Source organism: Anneissia japonica, unplaced genomic scaffold, assembly GCF_011630105.1.
Source record: "Anneissia japonica isolate Jap-2015-1 unplaced genomic scaffold, ASM1163010v1 scaffold199_len4679917_cov187, whole genome shotgun sequence".
NCBI classification, from domain to species: domain Eukaryota; kingdom Metazoa; phylum Echinodermata; class Crinoidea; order Comatulida; family Comatulidae; genus Anneissia; species Anneissia japonica.
In genome coordinates, this window is record NW_022686322.1 from 867969 (window position 1) to 890929 (window position 22961).

Genomic DNA, 22961 nt, shown 5'->3' on the forward strand with positions numbered 1-22961 from the left:
ATATTAGAGGATAATGCTTGTATAGGTGAGATGTAACAGAGTAGTATGATACCATTGAAATGGCAAGGCAAATTGCCAAAGGATGTCAGTGGTTTCAATTACTGTATGGCTATGGCTTTGATTATCAAATAATATTTTGGTGGTTTGGATGGTAAATGATAACAAAGGTAGCCATTGTGAGAGCTAAGGTTACAGTCAATGCCATCCTGTATTACATTCTAAAGTTTTACTCAGACTATAAACTTTTATTAGATGTGTATAAGAGACAGGTCCGCTATGTCTGGCAGCCAAGCTAGGCTTAGAGGTTGTTACAGAGGTAATAATACTTGGATATATATAAAGAAGAATAAATGGAAAAGAATATAAGTAGTTGAATTCAAATGAATGGTTTGTTGAAATGGTTAGTAGAGTAGCATAAATGAGAATCGTTTACTCAAGCAAATTAAAAGAAAAGAAACTTTCCATAAGTATTTGAAAGCATAGATTGTAGGAAGTACTTCATCCTATTGAGTGCCAAGTGCCACTTAAAATATTAGAGGATAATGCTTGTATAGGTGAGATGTAACAGAGTAGTATGATACCATTGAAATGGCAAGGCAAATTGCCAAAGGATGTCAGTGGTTTCAATTACTGTATGGCTATGGCTTTGATTATCAAATAATATTTTGGTGGTTTGGATGGTAAATGATAACAAAGGTAGCCATTGTGAGAGCTAAGGTTACAGTCAATGCCATTCTGTATTACATTCTAAAGTTTTACTCAGACTAAACTTTTATTTGACAAAAACATGTAATATGCCTTAATATGGTCATGATGACATATATATATAACCATATATAGGAACATCATTGCTATATTTGGGCATACAACAGTTTTTTGAAAATTGGATTTTTACAGTCCAATTCATCATTTTACAAATATGCACTAACATAATACTCATAAAAATTACTTTAAGATTAATTATTTATTAAGAATATTTTAACATCAGTTTTTTTTTCTTACAGATATTAATCTGTGTTCTTGGAGCCAACCCTAATGCTTGTAATCCAATTAATGGCTGGGCACCACTCCACTATGCTGCCAAGTATAACCACATAGACACCATGAGGTTTGCAACACTCTGTAAAAGTTCACAACATGATAATATAATTAGAAGATTTATGATTAGTAAAACATTAGTTAGAACATTATTTAGTAAAAAAATTGGTGTATGATAATATACAATAGTAAAAATATATTTTTGTTGCTATAGTATTATTTATAGCTGTAGTCATATTAGCTGTGTCAATACTAGTAAAGCCTTGTGCAGATTATCATATTCTTTTGACAAAAACATGTGACATGCCTAAATATGGTCATGACAACATCACATCATGTCCATATATAGCCATGGTTCTTGACGGCCTGTGGGCCAAATTTGTAATAAGAAGTATATATAAAACATATTAAAAGTTTGAGGACATACATTTTCTTTAAAGTAAAGACAAAAATGCAACCCTGGGGAATGTGCACAGGGATGGTTTAAAAATGATCAAGATAATATAGTCCATAATTTGAATACAGTAAATAATGCCAAAAATTGATCACCAGGTGCTTTTTGTGGTTCTATTCTTCATTGTGTGCTTCAAACAAGAGAAAAAATGTGCTAACACATAAAAATGTAGCGGTTACCCTAATCAGATCTAAAATTTAACCCAGTAAACAGAACTATCAAGATTACTATTCTTATTAGCTCTGCTAAATTTGACAGCAACTCAGAGAAAGTACTTTATCATAGACATGTTAAAATTGTAATGATAATTTTCAAATTTGGAATTTCCAAAAAATCCTGTCAAATATAACTATTTTTGCAGAAAGAGTTTCACCCAGATGTAGAGGGGAATTTCAAAAGTTAAGAGAGGTGAAAAGCCTTATGAGGAACGCCTACACACATTTGGCTGGATGTCTTTGACATTTTATAATGATCATGTTTATATTATCATTAATTACAGTTGTCTCCTCAAACGAGGTGCTGATATAAGTCTTGAGTGTGGTTTTGGTTACCGTCCTGATGATGTCGCATCTCGCTTAGGCCATGATGAATGCCGAGATCTTATTTGTGCCAAAAGGCAACATAGAATTGAGGAACTTTCTAGCATTGCCAAGAAGGTATGTTGCTATAGGTAATGTAAGAATGATTGTGTATTTGATAGTTAACACTCTGACCACCAGGGGTTTGAAAAAATAGTTTCAGCCACCGCCAGACTTTTTAGCAAATTTTAACACACTTCCGAAGCTTATTGAGAGTGAGTATGTGATCAGATTGACACGTAATGAATACTACAAGAACTAAAAATATTTTAGCTTTACAGTGGTACCAAACACAGAGTGCTAAATGCATTGCCCAAACTGACAATCAGACCATTGCAAAATGTATGTTCTTCCTCTCCCCCTCTCCTTTTGGAATCTTCCAAATGTAAAGCCGATGAGGTGGAGGTTACAATTGAAGATAGAAGAAGATAGAAGACGCAAAGTAAACTAATGATGATGATGATGATGAATAGTAATTTTAACAAAGAAGCTCTAAAAATAACATCAGTAGAATGGAACTGAACAATTTCATTTAAAATCTGTAGTTTTCAATTTTGGTTACAAACAATGTAAACTTGTTGGTATAGTTTTAATATATGGGGGGAGGGAGGTGGGGAGGCTGCCATGCCAAAACCAGCATCAATGACCAAACCAACAAAATTGAATTTTTAATATATTCATATTCTCAATATTATAAGCTTTAAAATGATAGGTAATTTACTAGAATCAACTTACTATTGTTGACATTTTGAGTGAAAGTATTACAGCTTCTCTAATAATATAGATATAATAGTGGCACATTCTTAGGCTAATTACTGCCTAACCATATAGGGTATGCCTCATATGAGTCTGTTTCTCTTGTAGCAGCTTTTAAGTATATCTAACTCCAGTATATCTAAGTTTGAATGCACCAACTCTCTATGGCACTTGAACCAAAATCTTTTTATTGTGATCTCACTCAATTGGATTAGGCTGACGGACAAGGATTTGCCAAACAGCAACATTAGCTCAACCCGCCCTCGATAAACTAACGTTACGTTATCTCACTATATTAATTGGATTAACACATTATCAAGGATAAGTACTGAGTGTTTAACACTGGTGTCCTGGGATTCAATTATGGGTAAACGGATTAGTTGCCTTTTTTATGAGGTTTTAATTGTTCTTTACCGCCGAAAGTGCGGTATTCTAACGTTAGTTTAAGGAGGGCTGGTCGGCCTAATGAACCTAAATCATTTTTCTAAGTGGCATATCCCTTCACAAGACAAACATAAACACATGATGCTCTTACATAGACTAAGTCTCATTATGATCGCTTAGGAAGCGGAGTGGTTTTGGCTTGACGAAAAATGCGGTTAACGTGACAGAAAAATAACTCAGGGGCCTGGGATTAGAAGGCAAACATTTTAACCACCAAGCTAGGGGTTAAGATGTTTGTAGTGGGCAACTCCACTACAAATGTAGTTACTGACGCATGCACTTCATTCCGTAAGTGGCAGGCTCCCCACTGTCGAATGTGAATTAGAATAAAATAAAACTGTGAACTTCTAATTCAGCTATACTAGATATATCAATAGCTGTTTAAAGAATACACGAAAAATAAATGAAAACTTTACTTTGTTATCTTTTCATAGGGTAACCTACAAGCACAACAACTGCGCCATTCAGACCTCTTCAATATTAATGAAGATGGTAACACGCTCATAATGTCAGCAGCTATTGCTAACAGGTATTTTTTTTAAATATTGGTTTGATTAGGCAAAAAAGAAATGTGTTGCACAAGGCAGACTAACGCAAAGTCTTGAAAACCTTTTAAATATGTATTTAACCAAGCAGGAGCCTGGCTGGCACCGAACCACAGCATTAGGCCTGAGCCTAGGCCTTAATTAACGAAGCAATTTGGCGATTGACTGGCCGACTATGATTTTCCCAATGATCACCCTAAGAGTTGGGACATCACAGCAATTTTTATTGGCCAAATACAGTATAGTGAATGTCTGATCAGAACTTTGTTCAGTCTGTGAATCTTGTAGTGTGTGCTTATAGTTTTTGTGTTGTGGTATTTGTGGACTTTAATAAAATTATTTGCATATTCTGTTATATTTCACTAGATCAGACAATCTGACGATTCTTCTCAAGATGAAAGATAGTCCCATAGATGCTCAGCATATGAAAGTAAGCTAACATACAAAACAGTGGCTTATATATTTCACAGGGCTGCACCCCTTCCCCTCCCCCCACTGGAAAAGTTTGATGAAGTAGTTAAATCACCTTATCATCTTACTTGGTGGGCTAGCGCATCCTCTTTTAATCTTCGAGACCCCCCCCCCCACTTAACCCCTTCATCTAGATGTGTATAAGAGATTAGATATGTCCACTGATACAAAACCAATATTGGTGTTGTTGATTATATCTTTATACAACAGAGTTTCAATTTCACTTTATTTATAAACATAAATACATGAAGTGTGTTTCCCTGAGTAAAGAATATGAATTTCGAACATAGAAATAACATGCTGTAATCACCTAATAATTACAGTATTTATTACAATAGGTGAATCATTATTCTAATTTGATAATCGCTCTGTCCAGAAAATTCCTTATTTACAATTTATTATTAGCATCTTAATTCCTTAATACAAGTCCCCAATTACATTTTATTATAAACGTAGTTTATAAATAATCGTAACTATAGCTATGTACTAAAACTATCATCATGATATCGGTAATGGCAAAAGCTTGTGGAATACAATGTGATACTCTAAGGTACCGTATCTGTGTTTGTACGTTATTGTGATTATTATTTTAATGCAGTCATTTTTTTGTCTTTATTTTCAGACTGGTCAAACAGCTCTCACATTAGCAGCTATTAACGGCTGTCAAGATGCTATTCAGACGTTGCTCCATTACAGAGCAAACCCTGTTATCAAAGATGTTGAGGGAATGACACCCCTGCAGTATGCTTGCAAGCTAAAATGTGTTGAAATTGCAGCGGCCCTTGCCTCGGAAACTAGAGGCCTTACAGTAGGTGTATTTTGTATTTTAATGTAGAATTTTCGGTGAATATGTAATGAAAGGATGTTGGGGCAGATCCAGAGAAAAATTTGGGTAGGTGCCATCTAATGCATGAAGCACCGAGGTGCCGGGGAGGGGTTTGTTGGGGTGATGTGACTTCTGTTTGGAAATGCTGGACTATTGCCACTGGTACAGGAAATTTAAAACAAAACTTATCTTTCATTGGATTACCATGCTCACCTCTTTCTCTTTTCTTTTCTTCTGTTTTTTTTTTTTCTTTTTTTGGTTGGTGGGGGGAGGGGCTAGCCTGTGCATTTTTCCCCGGATGTAAAGAACTTCCACAGGGTCACATTTGTTATGTCCAATTCCAAACTAATCTCTACAATTAAGTGAAAGCAGCTAAAAGGCCACCAAATAACTACTTTTCCATTGCACTACTACAGGGATGCTTCTATTCTGAATTTGCTTTGTCTCTTGCGCACTACATTCTTTTAAAAGTCACTTGACTTTAATTACCTTTGTCTCAATGACATCACCATTAGCCCCAATATTTATCAGCTTAGATTCATATGCCAGAAGAATTAATGGTATAATGTAAGTACAGTGTATGGCTAAAGATGTATGAAGGTTTTGAGTAAAAATGTCCCCCATTGAGGTTTGGTTCTAAACCCTCCAATTACTTTTTCATTGATCTGCCATCTGAGATTATTAGGCTAAGCTGACATGCCCATTTGTTTTGTTTTTTTTATCAAGTAATGTTATGAATACTATATTTGTTCATAATTTGCAGGGTTTACAACAGATATCGACATACTCGTTAAATGACGAGATCAAAGAGTTGCTCAGCTTGATCAGACAGCGCCGACAAACGGAAATTGTGAATCCCACATTATTTGAGTGCGCCATCACAGGAGATGTGAAAAGATTGTTCTGTACATTAGAGGAAGGAGACAATGTGAACCCCATCACAGGGTCAGGAGACTGGCCAATGTATATGGCCTGTGGGAATGGTCATTTGGAAGTGGTCAAGCTGTTGCATGAGGTAAGGGTAAATTTCATTTTGGTAGGGGCTGATGTGGGTGTTAGATGAGCATGATTTGCATGTATTTGTCATGATACACTTAGAATTTTTTTTTTTCTTTTTGCATTTCTCTGACGATCTTTAGAGAAATAAGTTCGCGAAACAAGGTGTAAAAAAATTCTTACCTTAATGAACTGCTAGTGAATAAGCGCCTATTTTCAAATAAGTGCTGCACAGAAGCTTGTAAAGCCCCTTTCAGACAGAAAATACCGCAATAATACCCTAATCACGCCGTCGTTATTGCCGGCACAGACCCTTTCCCACAGCTAGTTAAAATCCTGTCTGAAATGGTTCTCGCGGAATGGAGTATTTGATGTCTGTGGCGCTTGTGCTTGTTAACAACGAGGGCGCAATTCTTTGTTTACTCCATTAATCCAATATGGCCGGAGACGAAGTCAAAAAACTGCTGCTTTGCAAATGTTTTTGAATGCTTGCTATGTTTGCAATACATATAAATTTGAGAAACAGAAGGTTTCTAGTGCGTTTCGTTCAAGTTAAGAAAGAACTTAGGAAGCGTTTAAGGCAAGGCCGGCTTGAATTTCGAGGAGCTAGGTGCAGGCGATTTTCACGTCTAAAGAACGGTCAGCTAGCGATTTCATCGGCTTTGTTAGCAGCAGTTGATGGCTCCTCGTGTGACCGTCTGATTTGTTATGGCTCTGTGCATAAGACGGCGATGAACCCTGTACCCTTTCACATTGAGTTGGGCAAAGCTCGCTACGGTATTAATGCGGTATGAAGATTAGGTCCCGATGAGGTCTAACTGAAGGCGGCTTTTAGGCTTATTTACCCTTTCACATAGAACACCGGCGTTCGATAAATACGGTATTAATACCGTTTTGCAGGTCTGTCTGAAAGGGGTATAAGAGTTATATACTGTTTGTAGGCCTATGTATTACAGCTTTTTTTTATTTTGCTTGAAGTGGTATTAGAAACTGCATACAATGTAAATGAAGCTACAGGTTACATCATCTTAATGTTCAGAATGTTTACATTTTAATCATTTATAGATGGATGAATGTTGTCCTGTATTGGTTGGCTTTTCCAATTTTTTTTTACCCATTTGACTTGGCAGTTAACATTAATTAAATTTATTTGTTACTAGAATGGTGGGGATATATCTAGTCAGCATCCAACAACAAAATCCACAGTTCTTCATGTAGCATGTTCACGGGGGTTGGTAGATATAGTCAAATACTTGATTCAGTTCTGTAGTTATGAACGTCAAGTACCATCCAGCCAACGTATCCAGGCCGTAGACTGTTCGGGTAAATTGGATATTGATGCTGTAAATAATCAGGGTTTAACTGCTTTGCAGATAGCTGCTTCAAAAGGTGAGCGAATGGGTTTCATTTTCCTTTTATTCCTTTAGGCACATGGCCAAGGATTAGCAATCACTGTCCCAATAAATATATGGCAATTCCTTCACATGACAAACATAAACACATGATGCTTTACATTGATCAAGTCTCGTATGAGGCTTAGAGAGTGGAGTTGTTTTGGTCGTGAGAAAAAAAATCCTGTTACCTTGGCAGGAATTGAACCCAGGATCCTGGGATTGGAAAGCAAGCACCGTAACCACCTTTGTAATCAGTTGATAATAATAATAAAAATTTTATCAAAAATTCACCATTTTTATTTAGATCATCAGCGTCCATATATTGTATGCAGCAAATCTTTAGCTCCACAGACATAAAAAATGCAGGGGTCTCAAGCTCCTTACACAACACAGAAGTCTCCTAATAATAGCACAGTCTCCCACACTCCCAAAAGCAAGCAAAAATCTTTCAGGAACTAACCTAGCTTTAGCAAATTTGAGATGTTTGCACGTTTTTGTTAGAGCATTTTCTTCTTAATGCGCAGCAAACTACAACTGGATGAGTTAAGAAAGCTAATTTAAAACCAGGTATTTCTTAGATGTATTCTTTCAACTTGGTACCACTGAATATCCACTTTTTGGTGCCAAAGTTTCCAAATGGAAGAGCTTTCTTGATTTAAAAAAATTATTTCATTGATTTTTGTAATTTAATTTATTATATTTGAATTACCAGGTTACAGTAAGCTGGTAAAGAAGCTGTTACAGTTGGGAGCCAGCTCTGCCATCTTGGATCGTCGTGGGAAACTTTATACATGCCGAGAGTTTGAAGGTGTTCAGGTTTTGATTGAGACACACAGGAGAACTAGAACAGACAGGATTATGTTAGCAATCAAAGTTGAAAAAGAAATAAAGATGCTAAAGAAAATCTGGCAGGTATTAAACATTTAAAAAAAAATTATTTATTGTAATAAGTTCTGCTCTTTCACAAAAAACTTAAATAGCAGAAGAATGAGCAGTTCCGCGTTTTCGCATTAAAATTGATGGAACATCCACCCTTCCGTGAGGGGGTTATAAATTGACCATTTTAGTGGGGAAACTACAGGAAACAAACAAACCAGAGTCATTTTTATTATATAGCAGACAGGGTGGAATTGCTCTTAGTGAACCCACAATGCATTTCGAACAGATGTTCCACTATATTGGGAAGCTGCTCTATCTTTTGTTATTTATTATCTTGGCCTTGCATCAGCGCTTTGGTCTCCAAAAATATTTGTAATAACCACGGTGCTTACTTGGATGTGTATACGAATATGATAACACTTTATTGCAATTTGCATATACAGTAATAATATCAATGTAAAATCTCATTAACAAATAATTAAAAAAACAAAGAACAAATGGGTAAAGTGGAGGAAAACTAATAAAAGGGACAGGAACACCTTAAAACAGTAAAAGTAAAGAATATAAAACATATTAAAACAATGTAAAGCAATTGGAACAAATAGGTATTAAAAGGGCATCAGAGAAAAAAAAAGAACATAAACTATTACTGGTTTGGTTAACTATACTATTATGTTATTCAAATTATTACTATTATTATTATTAATATTATTATTATAATATAATATTGTATACATTATATATTATATAGTCATCTAAAGAATGTCAAATATATATATATATATATGTATATGTGCTGTCTCTTATACACATCTAGATGTGTATAAGAGACAGGTGCATAAGAAAGAAATATGTCTGCTTTGCAAAATCCTAGTAGTAAAAATAAAATGAAACAAACAAACATATAATGTGTCAATTCTTTGTTACAAAACAAACAAACAAAAATAACATCTTATAGATTACCATCCTTTATAAAGCCCAGCATTCGTATTACAGTTTTTTTGACACATTACAAAATTGTCTCAATACAATGTGCTATAATAGAACTATTATAGAAACAAGGAACACAGAAAAAATAAAAACAAAACGAAGTACATTCATGTGTGTGGAAAAATAAATTAAACAAACAAACAAACAAAAATAATGTCTTATCGATTACCATCCTTTAAAAAGCCCAGCATTCATATTACAGTTTTTTTGACACATTACAAAATTGCCTTAATACAATGTGCTATAATAGAACTATAGAAACAAGGAACGCAAGAAAAATAAAAACAAAACGAAATACAATTTAGGTCATAATATGAGCTTTAAAGACAGGAAGTTACACAAATCCAGATGTAGTTGGTAGTATTAACACAGAGCATTGGGAGTACTTGGTTTTCCCAGGTTAGTTTTAAAAATATAGATTAGGTATGACCTTGCACATAAGCTATTTCTGGAATGAAAACAAATACAGGATGCTGTTTTTCTAGTATTGCAATGTTATTGTTTTTTATTTCTTGATGTTTACATTTCTGAAATTCAATTTTCCTCCTGCCATATATTTGTACATTAATTGTAACAGTGGGATTTTCTTTCAAGTTTCATATTTAAAATCATTTATTTTCATTTTTGTGCTGCCAAAAAAAAATGTACAATATGAAATAAGTTGAAGGAACAGCCTTAATAATTCATTGTACTTACAGAAATAACAAATTAATGACAAACCAGCCATTATCTCATGGCTAAAATTAGAATTTTTTTATACAATAGTGAATTCAATCTAATGGAAAAGTGAATACAATTACATCGATTATCACAAATTGATTATCCAAAATTGACCTTAACAAATACATTACATCCAATTTAAGGAGGAAATCTCAATTGGTATGTTCAACAGGTATAGACATAGGTAATTAGAAAACAATACAATATTTTGTTTTTGATGTGTAATGGATCAACTCAGAAAAATCAATGATTTATTATATGAATTTGTAAACCAGGTTTTTCAATGCACTCTGCTCTTCTTGGCTTCTTTTTTAAAAAAAATTTCATCCACACCCTACAGTGACCAAAGTCACCATACAGGATTGAACAACAAGAAAGTACACAATACAAATACAAAACACTGCAAGACAACACAACTACAAAAGCTAAATTTTAGAATTATCTTTTTGTTTTACCATTCACCATTTACAGAATTGAACGACAAGAAAGTATACAATAAAAACACAAAACACTGTAAGACAACACAACCAGTGGCATCGAGAGGGGGGATCAGGGGGGGTCACTGCCTTGTGGCCCGGGTCTACTGGGGGTCCCAGACCAAGATGAAAAATTTTCGCGGTAAGAACAAAATCTCAATAGGGCCCGAGCCCAAGCCAGGATGAAAACTTTTGTTGTCTGATTTAGGAGGAGACTTAATTTGGGGAGCGGCCGAGTGGGGTCCCAAGTGAAGGGGGGGGGGGCATGCGAGGTGTTGCCCCGGGGCCCTTACTTGCTCTCGACGCCACTGAACACAACCACAAAAGCTAAATTACAATTATCTTTTTGTTCTTTTAAATAATAGTAATCCAAAATTATCTTGCGATAATCTTATATTTGTGTAAATTATTGCACAAGGAAACATTTACATATCTTTATGACGTCAACTCTTCATTAGGGAAAGTTTGATCATAATCTGCGTGATCGTAGTGGAAATACACCATTGATGGTTGCTTGTCTGTATGGCAAAATAGAGGCATTGAAATTCCTACTACAGACCAGTATACAGTTTCTTGAGGAGAATGCTCAAGATTTTGAAAGGTGAGTCAAAATCATAGATATACTAATACTAATGTAATGTCATTCGATTTATATAGCGCTTTATACCTGAGTCTCAAAGCACTCGAGGTGGGACTAGCTCGTACAGTAAGTTTCTTCTCTCAAGGGTCTCTTCGTGTCTGAGCCACCCGGTAAACCGGCACTAGCTGCATCTCGTTTGTCCACAGCAGGGACTGAATGGACAAATACACCGGGGTAATTACCCCCCTACACGTCTCGAAAGATGTACTGGGTTCTTTTAAGTGCACATGAGCCAAATTGTGTACACTGTGCCTACAGTTTATAGTCCTCATCCGACTTGTTCCACCACCAGAACCATAGGCAAGCGTGCCGTTTGAACCAACGCCAATGTTAGCTGTACGTTGTGGCGTCCTGCCTTAACTGCTCTGCCATCCTACTCACTTGAGTGTTCTAACTATAATGTATTTGATGTTTAAAATATGCAGAGTTGTGTGTGTGTACCATCCAAGATGGCTGTGGTAAATTCAGCCAGTCAATTCTTTATCATTATTTTCCAAGGTGCCCTCAATTTACACATGCAAGTTGAGTACAGCTAAGTTACCTGTATGTTGAAACTTGAGCGTTGCAGTGTACTGTATGTGTGTAACTTACACGATTTCAATTTTCACTTAATTCTCAGTACTTTATTTTTAAATCTGATTTCTCCACTTAGCCTATTTTTGGCTACGATAGTTTAATAATTTATAAATATCATTAATAATAATGGTTAATGAAATAATAGTTAGAGGGTTTATTTATAGTTATAATATGTATACTAAGCCTGAAGGTGGCACTTTCCTACAGGGGCCATCTTGGATGGTACAAATACACAACTGTGCATTGCTTTGTTGCCTAGTCAGCCCTCTAGTTGTTTAATAGTTCTATGGTCCAAATTTATACAAAAACACTGAACAGACAGCGCACTCTCTAGAAATTAATGTCATCAATTTGTTTGTAGATCTATCATTAAATTAAAACCATAACTGTTTTTATCGAGCTAATATACTTGGACAATAAAGTTTCAATAGACCCTTCCAGATGTCAATCAAACTTAACAACTGACTAATCAGAACAGCGCTAGGGATACACGCGCGTCTTACAAACGCACGTGTTGTCCCACAAACGCACGTGTTCGCGTATGTTTTAACACTGTCGTCTTGTGGGACCTTGGAAACAATATCCAAGGGGCGGGGCTTAGCGGAAATGTCCATTACTTTGCATTTAACGTAAAGCACTGTTCAGACTATCAAATTTGACTTTACAAAAACATGTGACATGCCTAAATATGGTCATGATGACATCACATCATGACCATATATAGGCACATGATGACTATATATAGGCATACAACTTTTTTGTCACAGAAAAATTTGATAATCTGGACAGATTTTTGTTAAAGAATTCAAACTATAAAATAATTTTCCTTTACAAAAGCCATCTGGTAGTTCAATCGCACATGAGCATGTCAAGTACTAACATTTTTTTTTTATCAGTGTTGCTTATAAGAATAGAGGAAGCTGGCGAGTCGAGGCCGAGTCGAGTCGAAGGCGAGTTGATTGGCCGAGCGGTTAAGTCAGGGGCACCGTGACCTTTAGCTCTAATATCGGCGTTGGTTCGAACGGCTCACTCGCCAATGGTTCCGGTGGTGGAACAAGTCTTCTCGGATAAGGACTTTAAACCGTAGGCCCAGTTTACGCATTTGGCTCGTGTGCACTTTAAAGAACCCGGTACATCATTCGAGAAGAGTAGGGGGTTACCCCGGTGTACTGGTCCATTAAGTCCCCTGTTGTTAAATGGATATGCCACGTAGGACAGTGATTAAGTTCACTTATTGGCATATCCTTGGCCCTCGTGCCTAAAGAAATGAAATGAAATGAAATGAAATGAGCAGCTCTCTGAGATGGGTATGTCTGCCTTATAAAATGATATTTAATATTATTATTTTAACATGGCTTTATCGAAATATTTATAATTTATATTTTACATGTATTCTAGATCTATGCGTGTAGATCATTTCTCAGACAGCGACTCTGGAACATTCGTTGACTGCACCCCCGGTGTTCCAGCACGTCGGTATTCTCAAGGTTGGTTGTAGGGATGTAGTTATAGTGGGCAAAGGTGGCCGGGGACTCCCAGCCTTGATGTTTTCCACCCAGTCTAAAGCTAATTCCATGGCCCTCCACTCCTTAGAATCGACACTTAATAATTAGAGTTTACTAATTATATCACCCACCCTTAAAATGTCTTCCACTCACCCTTAGATTTCTACTACAAACCTGGTTGGTAGAAGGTTTCTTATTGTTGATATACGTCTATCTCATTTTATGTTAAAATTTGATAATTATTCTTTTCACTTCATTTTTTTTCCTGTTTTACAATCAATATTTTTTACCCAATTATTTTAAAGCACATCTAAAGCTAATTTTACAGATCTTTACCCACCTTTATTAAGTCCTTGTCCATCCTTAGAATCCACTCTGTTAATAAGAGCAACAACTTCCTGATTAGTGGTTACTAATGTTACCAACCACCCCCCCCCCCCTTAAAGTGTCTTTCACCTACTCTTACTTTTCTACTACAAACCATGTTAGTAGAAGGTCTTTTATTATCACTATACGTCTATCTCATTTTATTTGAAAATTTGATAATTATCCTTTTCAATTTTTTTTGCTGTTTTTCAGCCAATTAATTCTATATAATGTTCCTTTATATTGATGTAGAAACATCAATATTCTTTTTAGAATGGACTTTTTTTTAGAAATTCACTAGCAGAATAATTGCTTTAGAATTATACTTACATGAACTTGAATTTAATCTGTAAGTTAAAATGTAGTCCAAGGTCACATTTGTAGACTTCTAGACTCATTCCTAGTCACATGTGTAGATTTGAATTCATCATATGTAGCACTTTTGTAATTTAAAAATTCGATTTGTTCTTCAAAAATATTACTTCGTCTACATAATAATAGAATGAGGATGTAGTAAAATATATTAAAAATGATAGATTCATTTATATTCATTTATATAAAAAAAAAGAAAAATAAGCAAAAAAAACTTTTCAGAAGTGTGTCACTAGAATATTGGTAAATATTCCATTCTCAATTCACTGTGATATTAAAAAGAAATAAAAATAAAATTGGATTCTTAACTGCACAATATAGGGATTGTCTTTCCAAGAGCAGCTATGAAAGTTGAGCTACACTGGCGGTGAAGTAGTAAACAACTGGGCATGCTATGCCATATACATTTTCTAAGATGGACCACACAAACAACGAACAAACAAACAACTTAGAATTTGCCCCTTCCCCTTTTTTTGCCACCACATGTTGCAATTTCAATACATACTAATGCCATGTATTGAAATAAGCAGTGGCGGATCCAGGAATTCAAAATTAAGGGGGCCCCGGCTGAGAGTTTAACAGATGATGAGGAGTCTTGACCACCTCATCCCCACCATGGTTGGGACTGAGGTAAGAAAATGTATGATTATGACACCTCTAGATGGCCGAAAATGGCACTCTCAGATCTAAATTTTATTATAATTTTCCATTTTTCTTCATTTTTTCATATTTTTTGGAAACATTTAAGGGGACCAGGCTCTCTTGTCCCTTTCCTTTGAATCTGCCACACTGATGATAAAATATACAATACAAATACCTGCCCATCCCTTTCTCCCACCTGTTTAAAAAATTCTGGATCTGCCCCTGACGCTCACTTGTTATTCTTTTTCTCTACAGACTACACTGGTGGAGAGACATCAAACACAGATTACAGTGATCAAGAAGCACTGGAGAATAACTTCTTCGAGCAAGGGCCACTCTTCACAAGCACACCGACTGTGTCTCACGAACACATGCGGGGAAGTTTCTATAATATATCCGGCCCCTTGTCAAATATCCATGAAGATGCACCCTCTACATATTCTTCCAGGAAGCTAACAAATCCTCGGAGGCAAAGGAGGAATAGGACTAGAGAGAAACCCTACATGTCTGACACAGAGGTTATAAGGGAACACCTGTTTGACAATGCACCGCCCTCTATTGATCCTTACTATGACAGATCAAGGCAATCACGTGGTGAGTGAGTCAACTAGAAATAAATGCTATGTCAATTTTATTTACCTCATGCTTAACAGTCTTATATAATAACAACATTTCAACGAACACAAATTTTAGATAAATCATTTACGAGTTTGATCTGTATGAAGTGAACTTACAGAATATTGTGTTACATAATTTTTTATTCAGTGGCATCATGCTAGGCCACTGATGGGAGGGTGGGGGGTGGAGTGCCAGGGCCCCCAGGTACTAGGGGCACCCGATATTGTAGTTTAAAAAAAATATAGTATATACTCTAATACCATAGTTTCATTCAATGGGGCCACGACAGTTTTAAACAATAAAAGCTGGGTTCTCATGTTTGACAGTTGTTTCTGATTTTGTGATCAATCTGCTTTGCATTGTAATACGTTGTTAAAACATGTTTTGATTCTCAATATAATTTTCACTGTATTTATTTTTGCCTACATAGAGTGCATAGACCTACTGTAGGCCTATACCAGTTCCGAAAGTTGGCCTATGTAATCTATGTTGGTTTTGTCATAAAATTGTCTGAAATATTTCATCAGACTCCGACCCGGTGGGGGGGGGGCTACGCAGCCTCCTGTCCCTAGCGTCTGTTTGCTCGCTCCACTTGCAAAGTTAACGCTCACTTGTTAGGGCCCCAATAACAGTCACTGGCAGGGCCCCACAAACTCTGTGATGCCACTGTTTTGATGAAACTATTGTCCTCTTCATAATTCAGGTTTGTGGAGAGGGATTTTTTTAAAAAGATATTTATGGTTTTGAAATGCTTGAATAGTTTCTTCACTATTAGTTTAAATTCTCTTTGTCAAATGTATGATATTCCTATGTTCAGTTAGCTACCCTGTTTGATGATTTAATTGTCAACATAATAAAAAATTAGGTCAATTTCTTAGAAACTTCTGTTTTCGCAGTGAGGCAGCTAACTTTAAGCCCACACATGTCACTCACAGGTTAATGTAGGGAGTTCACAAGGAGTTGGGTTCGCCTTTGTTTTTTTTAATTTATCAAGGATCTCCGAGATCCATCAGTGGTTCCAATTAAGAGATGTACCTGACAGTTTTCCTAATCCTTATTGGATGTACTTTGGTTAAATTTGTGTTTACTTTTAGGTTCTGCATATTACCCCTCACCTGGGTCGGTCCACTCAAGAGCAGCTTCTACATACAGCAGAAACTCCTATAGACAAGGTAGGCTTCAACCATGTTGATATTGAATTGATTTTTGACTAAGACGAGGGATATCATACTACTGTTTGTACTTGAGTTCAGATACAGAGTAGATTTTAACAAGACCGTAGATACTATTCAAAAGACAAACGTCCATTCCCATGCATGACCAATTGGAAACTTGTGCAGCTTTGAATATAGAGTAAAACATTTTGGCATAAGTATATGAAGAATATGATTATATAAAATATGCACAATACTGCAGCTCAGGAATATTTATCTGTATCACGCTGTTTGCATTGGACTTTACTGCTTAATCAAAACAACCTGGTTATTTGTTTCTAGATACCATTTGCTCAGGTAAACTTATCACTCGCTAATTTGACTTCATTGGGATAACCTTAATTTTTATTAATAATTTTAAACAATTACAAGAGATTAACCAATGTAATTGTAGTTATATCTTTCCTCACAGGTACTCCCGGACTTGGGCACCAAATGGGAACTAATGCTTCTTGCGGCTGGAGCGTAGCTGGAGCATTCAGAGCACCAGAACGTGGTAGCGTACGAGACTTGAATGATAACTTGAGTGAGGTATATTTTGGAATGACACAGAATGGACCCAGCATTTATCAAGGTATGAGTTCAGTAACAGCATTCATTTATTTGTTATTGTTTTGGGCATAATTTGGAAAATAGAATTCTTCAAAGTCATTATTTCCTTCCAAATTAATATGTTCTCGGGTCTGCTATGGTCAGTGAGTGAGCTTATTTGCTTGTTGCAGATAGGCCTAGCCCTATTATTGTGATGTGACAATGTAAACAGGTTTGCTTCTTACATGCAATTCGCAAAATAGACTGAACACTAATACAAATTAGTGATAGAAAAATTATGTGCATTGTAAAATAATGTAATGATTGACTTATATTATATAGTCTCGTCCCTCCAATTAAAGACCACTTTGTAGGACCGGAGTTTCCATGGTCTCTTGCAGCTTTGGTCTCTAATTAGAATAATAAAGATAAAAGACAATTGTTAATTTTGGAACACAGAAAAGTGGTCCTTAATTGGAAATGGTCTTTGACTTGAATGGTTTTTAATTAGAGGGAGACAGGGGTATTTATATATTAATATTCTTATTACCATTGTTATTTGGTATCGTTAATAGTTTTACAGGATGTGTGATAAGATGAGATACACTTTATTGCTCCAAGTCGGAAATAATATTATTATTCTGTTTTAATATTCAGTGATTTCTTTGATAACGCAGGAAGTATGGTGAACCACTTATGTGCAAGAAACCCGCAGGATGGTTCCACGTGTGTCCATCGTTCTGTCGAATGTGTCGACCAAAAACGTGGGCTGAAGGCTCTGGAGATGTTGCTTGACACTGACAAACTTGTGGTGAACATTCAAAACAGTGCCGGCCTGACGCCATTACACTTAGCTTGCCAGTTGGACAGGCGAAAAATTGTCAAGAAATTGCTGGTAAGGTCATTTCATAAATTTATGTACAAAGTTACCCACCGTTTCGCCGGACAGTCCCACATTTCAATTTTTTTTTTTTTTTATAAAACACACATTTGCAAATTACATGTGTAAAATCATGAATTTATGATGCATTCATTAAAATCCTTCTAGAATTAATTTTTGATAAAGAATTACCAAACACAAGGGTATCTTTTTTTAGTGCTCTGTATGTGACGGCTTTTATTCAAACTTCCTATTCTAAGAATGCACACCCAGCTCATGACTTCACCCATCCGTTAGCGCCGCACGCCAAAGTTCACTCGCAAACATTTTCATCACACATTTGAATTCTTCCAGTATAGTATAATAGTTATTTATGGTTTCTATATTATATTTAAATTAAGCAATTTTAAGAAATTTCTGTGGTTCATTATGTTTTCTTTTTACTTATAGTAATTTACCATTTGTTTAAAGGAATTATAAATGTTTATTTTGATTTTATTAATTTACATTTATAGAAACTGCGTTACGTGGACCTGAACCTAAGGACATTGGATGGAAGTTTGCCAGAGGATCTCACTAGTAGTCTGAAGGTACAGAAAATGATTTGCAGTACCAGAGAGCAACAGGAATTTCAGAGGTAATTCTAAATATTTTTATCACTATTGTCACTTCACTACAGGGCCTAGCACTACCACACTGCCTTATTCACTGCAGTGCCTCTGCACTGACCCTTGGGGCTAAAACCACCATTGCACAAGTACCAATATAGAGTGGGGCACATCTAGGAGGGAGTGGAGTGGGTGTTGTTTAGGTTGGTACCCCCTTAAGTGTAATTAAATAAAAGGAAATGTTTTTTACAGACGTATTTTTGGCACTTTCATTACTATAGTACTGATTTTCAAAGCGGTATCGTGATGAGAACTGAAACATATATACAGTGTTATAATCAATGTATCCTGGAAATTTAAAAAAACCCCTAAATTATTTTCAGCCAAGAGATTAACACCTTTTTTGTGGATTCTAATTATATTTGTTGTTCTGCAAATGTTTGTAATAATTACTAGATAGTAATGTAAATACTGGCTGACTTGCAGCATCATGTGCTGGGCCAGATGTAGGTAAATATTCAAACAAAAGATTGTAAACACATTGTGAGTAAGTGATGTACATATGTATTGGTGTTTGTTCTTCAAGTCAGGCTCGGGAACATTAAGTTCTCATCGTGTGCATTCTAGAACGCAATTTGGCTAAATCTACGTATGCAGAGAACGCAAGACGCTTGGTAGGAGGGTCACGCATGAGTGATTCCATTCTGGCGTTGCGTCGTCGAAAAAATCGAAAGCTCCCTAATGATGATATTGCTAATTGGAACAAAAAAATCCTATGGAATTATTTTACTTTTTCACAAATTATATTGTTTATTTTATTTTCAGGTCTACATCAACTATAACAGGGGGTATAATGTCACCCCCAAAGGCGGCAAGCACCATTGCACCCTCGAGTGTGGATTTTGATAAGTTACAAGACCTCTATGAAAAACATAAAAATAGAAGTTTCCATGATTAAATGATAATGTGTTGCTGTCAGCCCTGGATGTACTGATTATCTATAATAAATGTGGTGAAGACAAGCCAAACCAGTCACTCCTCACAAATCGTATAGTGGAGATAATGGCCAAAACATGTTGGAATGTAAACATTTTTAAAATCTATTGCAATAAACTACCTTTATATATCTAATACATCATGCTATGCTGTTAGTTTCCCCATTTTCTATGATAAAACAAATTTTTTAAACAATTTGGTGATGGTTTCTGCCAGAGAAATGGCCGAAATCGTTTTGCTAGTAGTGACTGGTTCAACTGGTTGTTTTATGAAAACATTTTAATTGTATGAATAATTTGAGAAACAAGCATTATTTGATGTCTAAGTCATGCTCCATTAACTTCAAAATCAGCCTTCTAAGAATTCTAATTAATTCAGGGCTATTTTTAGACATACTTAACAAATGGCTGTTAACAACTACCTCATAAATATTCAGACTTTTTCTGCAATAGGAAGTAATGCATTGGGTTATTAATTACTTCCCAATTTTATAGAGACGATGATAGCATTTTGTACATCTAATTAACCTGTTTAATGTTTATTACCTTTAAAAAAATATTGAAGATATATTTTGCTTTGTCATGACAATGCTGTACAATATCACAGATATTTAGAAGGCATGTGGGTGGATGGATTTATTTGGTGTAACCCACAAATGTCTGAAGATGACTAATTTCCAGTAGGGTGCTTCTGGTGTTGAGTGGGCAGTGCACCAGGAGGCAATCCCTACTCTTTTTCCGAATAGTGTACTGCGTTCTTTAACATGCACATGGGCCATATTGTACACGGGACCAGTGGCTTAAACGTCTCATCCGAAAGACAGTGCACTATTGTAACTTGCATTTCAGCCCTCCAGCTGAAACACAAGGAGAGGCAGCAATGGGAATTGAACCAGGGACCAAGAGACCTCCGTGGTGCAGTGACATAATGGGAATAGATAACTATATTGAATTGAATTGTTTTTCTTGTTAGGCCCTTTTAGTGTGTCAATTTTTTAATTGTAAATTTGATGTAATTCAGCTACTTATTCAGCTGCCAATCAAATATTGAATAAGTTGAAATTGAAATAGATGTACATAAAATATATTGTAAATTTGTGCAGAAAATGTATAGGATTTTAAATAATGATAGAATATTATTTGTGGCAATTACTCTTATAATTGGCAAAGTTTCTACTGTCTGACTGTTTATATATATTTACTCTAGTTTCAATTGATATAATATAAAACAGACAATATGTATATGTTGTTGATGATTAATTGTAAAAAAATACTTAATTTTAATAATACTTAATGTTGAATAACATATTAATATAGGGAAAATGCTGAAAATTCTGCAATTTTTGAGAAAATTTATATCTGTGTCTGCTTTTTCCACCTTCTTGCTTAGTTTCTCAAGCAATCTAAACTCTTGCTTTTTGACCAAAATGGCTTGTGTAAAGTCATGTCAAAGCAAACACACAGTATAAATTAAAAATCAAAGAATCCCTCCATATTAAATGGAAGAATCTTGAGCTTAACAAACAAGTTCAAAGTTACGATATTACATGCATTTGAATTAGAATAACGTAACTTTAACATGCAAACAAACAAGTTATGACACTACTGTGTATTCAAACACCTATTTAGAATGAATTAACTTTAAAATGTATAGGATATATAAGCAAAGGTATATAAATCTCAGGATATTTCTATTCGGTTTTTTGTTACGTTGAAGATGTCGTAGTAAATACGAAGAAACATGTCTGTTTCTATTTAAGTATTTTTGTTGCTCTTAAATTCGTCTATATACTACTTTCTGTTCGAAAGTTTGGCTGTATTATACATGACTTTACACAGACCAGTACGGTCACATAGCAAGACTTTAGATTGCTTGAGAAACTCAGCAAGAAGGTGGAAAAAGCGACACAGATATGAATTTTCTCAAAAATAATATTTTATATTTATAATTGTTTTAACATAGTTTATATTGAAGGTTATATATATTTATAATTTTCTGTAAAAGATTGTTTTTATGTCATGGTAATAGAGTATTTAGACATGTCTTTCAGTGTATGATTTTATCTATCTTTAAAAGTGTATAAACCTGGAAAATGTACTTATTTTAATGATTATAAAATAGGCTTACATAATGGTCATGCCATCCTGGTTATTTTTATACATGGAATTGTCAATTACAAATTTCCTTCCCTTCTTTTGTTTTGGAAATTTTTTTCCACAATTATGTATTGTTTCTGATCCCAAATTGTAAATTCATAATTTTATTACTATTATTTTAATTAGTTTTAATTCATTTCTAAAATTTCTCAGTGCCAGTTCTTAGCTTTAATAAAGGCTATAACAATGAGGTGATTAATTATATACTATTATTGTAATATTATATCCTGTCTCTTATACACATCTAGATGTGTATAAGAGACAGGCCTTATTCACTGCAGTGCCCCGAAACTCGCGAGAGTCCAAAATTCATGACGGTCTCCCGCGCACTTCCACAAGCAAGCAAGAATCTCCTGAAATTAACCCATCTCAACAAATTCATAATTGTGCATGTCAGGGGCGGATTTAGGGGGGGGGGGGTCCGGCCCGGCCCTGGCCCCCCTAAATCCGCCCCTGACACACGCCTCAAATGTTATTTTCGAGCGTCTAGAACACAAAAATTTCGCGGGGGCATGCCCCCGGAACCGCTAGGACATTTTTGTCTCGATCGGCCCAAATTTCGGCCCCCCTTTCGGCCCCCCCCCTTTTGGACATCTCTGGATCCGCCCCTGCATGTTTTCAATGTTTTATTATTAATTCCTCGGATGTCAGTGCTGATGCATATCACTATGCGCAGCAAAATAAAATTAAATGTGTTAAGAAAGCTCATCAACCAGGTCAGTGGCGGATTAAATTTGGAGGGGCGTGTGACAGCCGAACCGGGCCTCTAAAATATTTCGAAATTATAAAAAAAAAAGGGGTAGACAAGAACTTTATATTAAAGTTTAAGTCTGAGAGGGTCTTTCCCGGCCATCTAATTTTCTTACCTCTGCTCCAAACAGAGGTAGGCTAAGCCATACCTTCCCCCCATCTTTGAAAGTCGTTCCCAGTCTCCCCCACACCCCAATGGCACACCCTTCGACCCGCAAGATCTCCCGCCCAGAAATGACTTCTTCCTACTTGGGACCCCAGCCCTACAATTTCCTTTTGGCCATTATAGTACCACGCATTTTATTACCGCATAATGTCATGTTATTGCGTGGTGTGGTAGGCCTTTGACTCATCGTTTTTATGTTTTTGTAGGTAACGGAGAAATAGATTTTCAGGAGTTCTTGACACTGATGACAAATACGGAGAAGTTTCTGGAAATGTTCGGTAAGAATACTATAATTTGGTTAGTACAAAAAGGTTGGGTTCAGTCCATAGGCTGTCTCTTATACACATCTAGATGTGTATAAGAGACAGGCTTAA

The 22961-nt window shown here is 35.7% G+C and overlaps 1 protein-coding gene across 3 annotated transcripts in view; it reads left to right on the plus strand.

Moving 5' to 3' along the window:
• The window catches only part of LOC117114983 (ankyrin-2-like), a 30555-nt gene extending 8664 nt beyond the window's left edge, over positions 1-21891 (plus strand). For 2 of the 3 annotated variants that reach the window (XM_033258620.1, XM_033258624.1), the window contains exons 7-22: positions 1005-1108; positions 1992-2148; positions 3705-3799; positions 4182-4245; positions 4909-5094; positions 5876-6127; positions 7269-7497; positions 8215-8414; positions 11026-11168; positions 13182-13270; positions 14924-15262; positions 16381-16458; positions 16913-17074; positions 17709-17926; positions 18427-18548; positions 19345-21891. In XM_033258620.1, coding sequence (XP_033114511.1) covers positions 1005-1108; positions 1992-2148; positions 3705-3799; positions 4182-4245; positions 4909-5094; positions 5876-6127; positions 7269-7497; positions 8215-8414; positions 11026-11168; positions 13182-13270; positions 14924-15262; positions 16381-16458; positions 16913-17074; positions 17709-17926; positions 18427-18548; positions 19345-19477 — 2571 coding nt within the window. In that variant the 3' untranslated portion in view covers positions 19478-21891. Of the gene's footprint in view, positions 1-275; positions 317-1004; positions 1109-1991; positions 2149-3704; positions 3800-4181; positions 4246-4908; positions 5095-5875; positions 6128-7268; positions 7498-8214; positions 8415-11025; positions 11169-13181; positions 13271-14923; positions 15263-16380; positions 16459-16912; positions 17075-17708; positions 17927-18426; positions 18549-19344 lie in introns of those variants that run through there. The other variant, XM_033258630.1, reaches the window with a different exon arrangement.
• The last annotated feature ends 1070 nt before the right edge of the window (positions 21892-22961 follow it).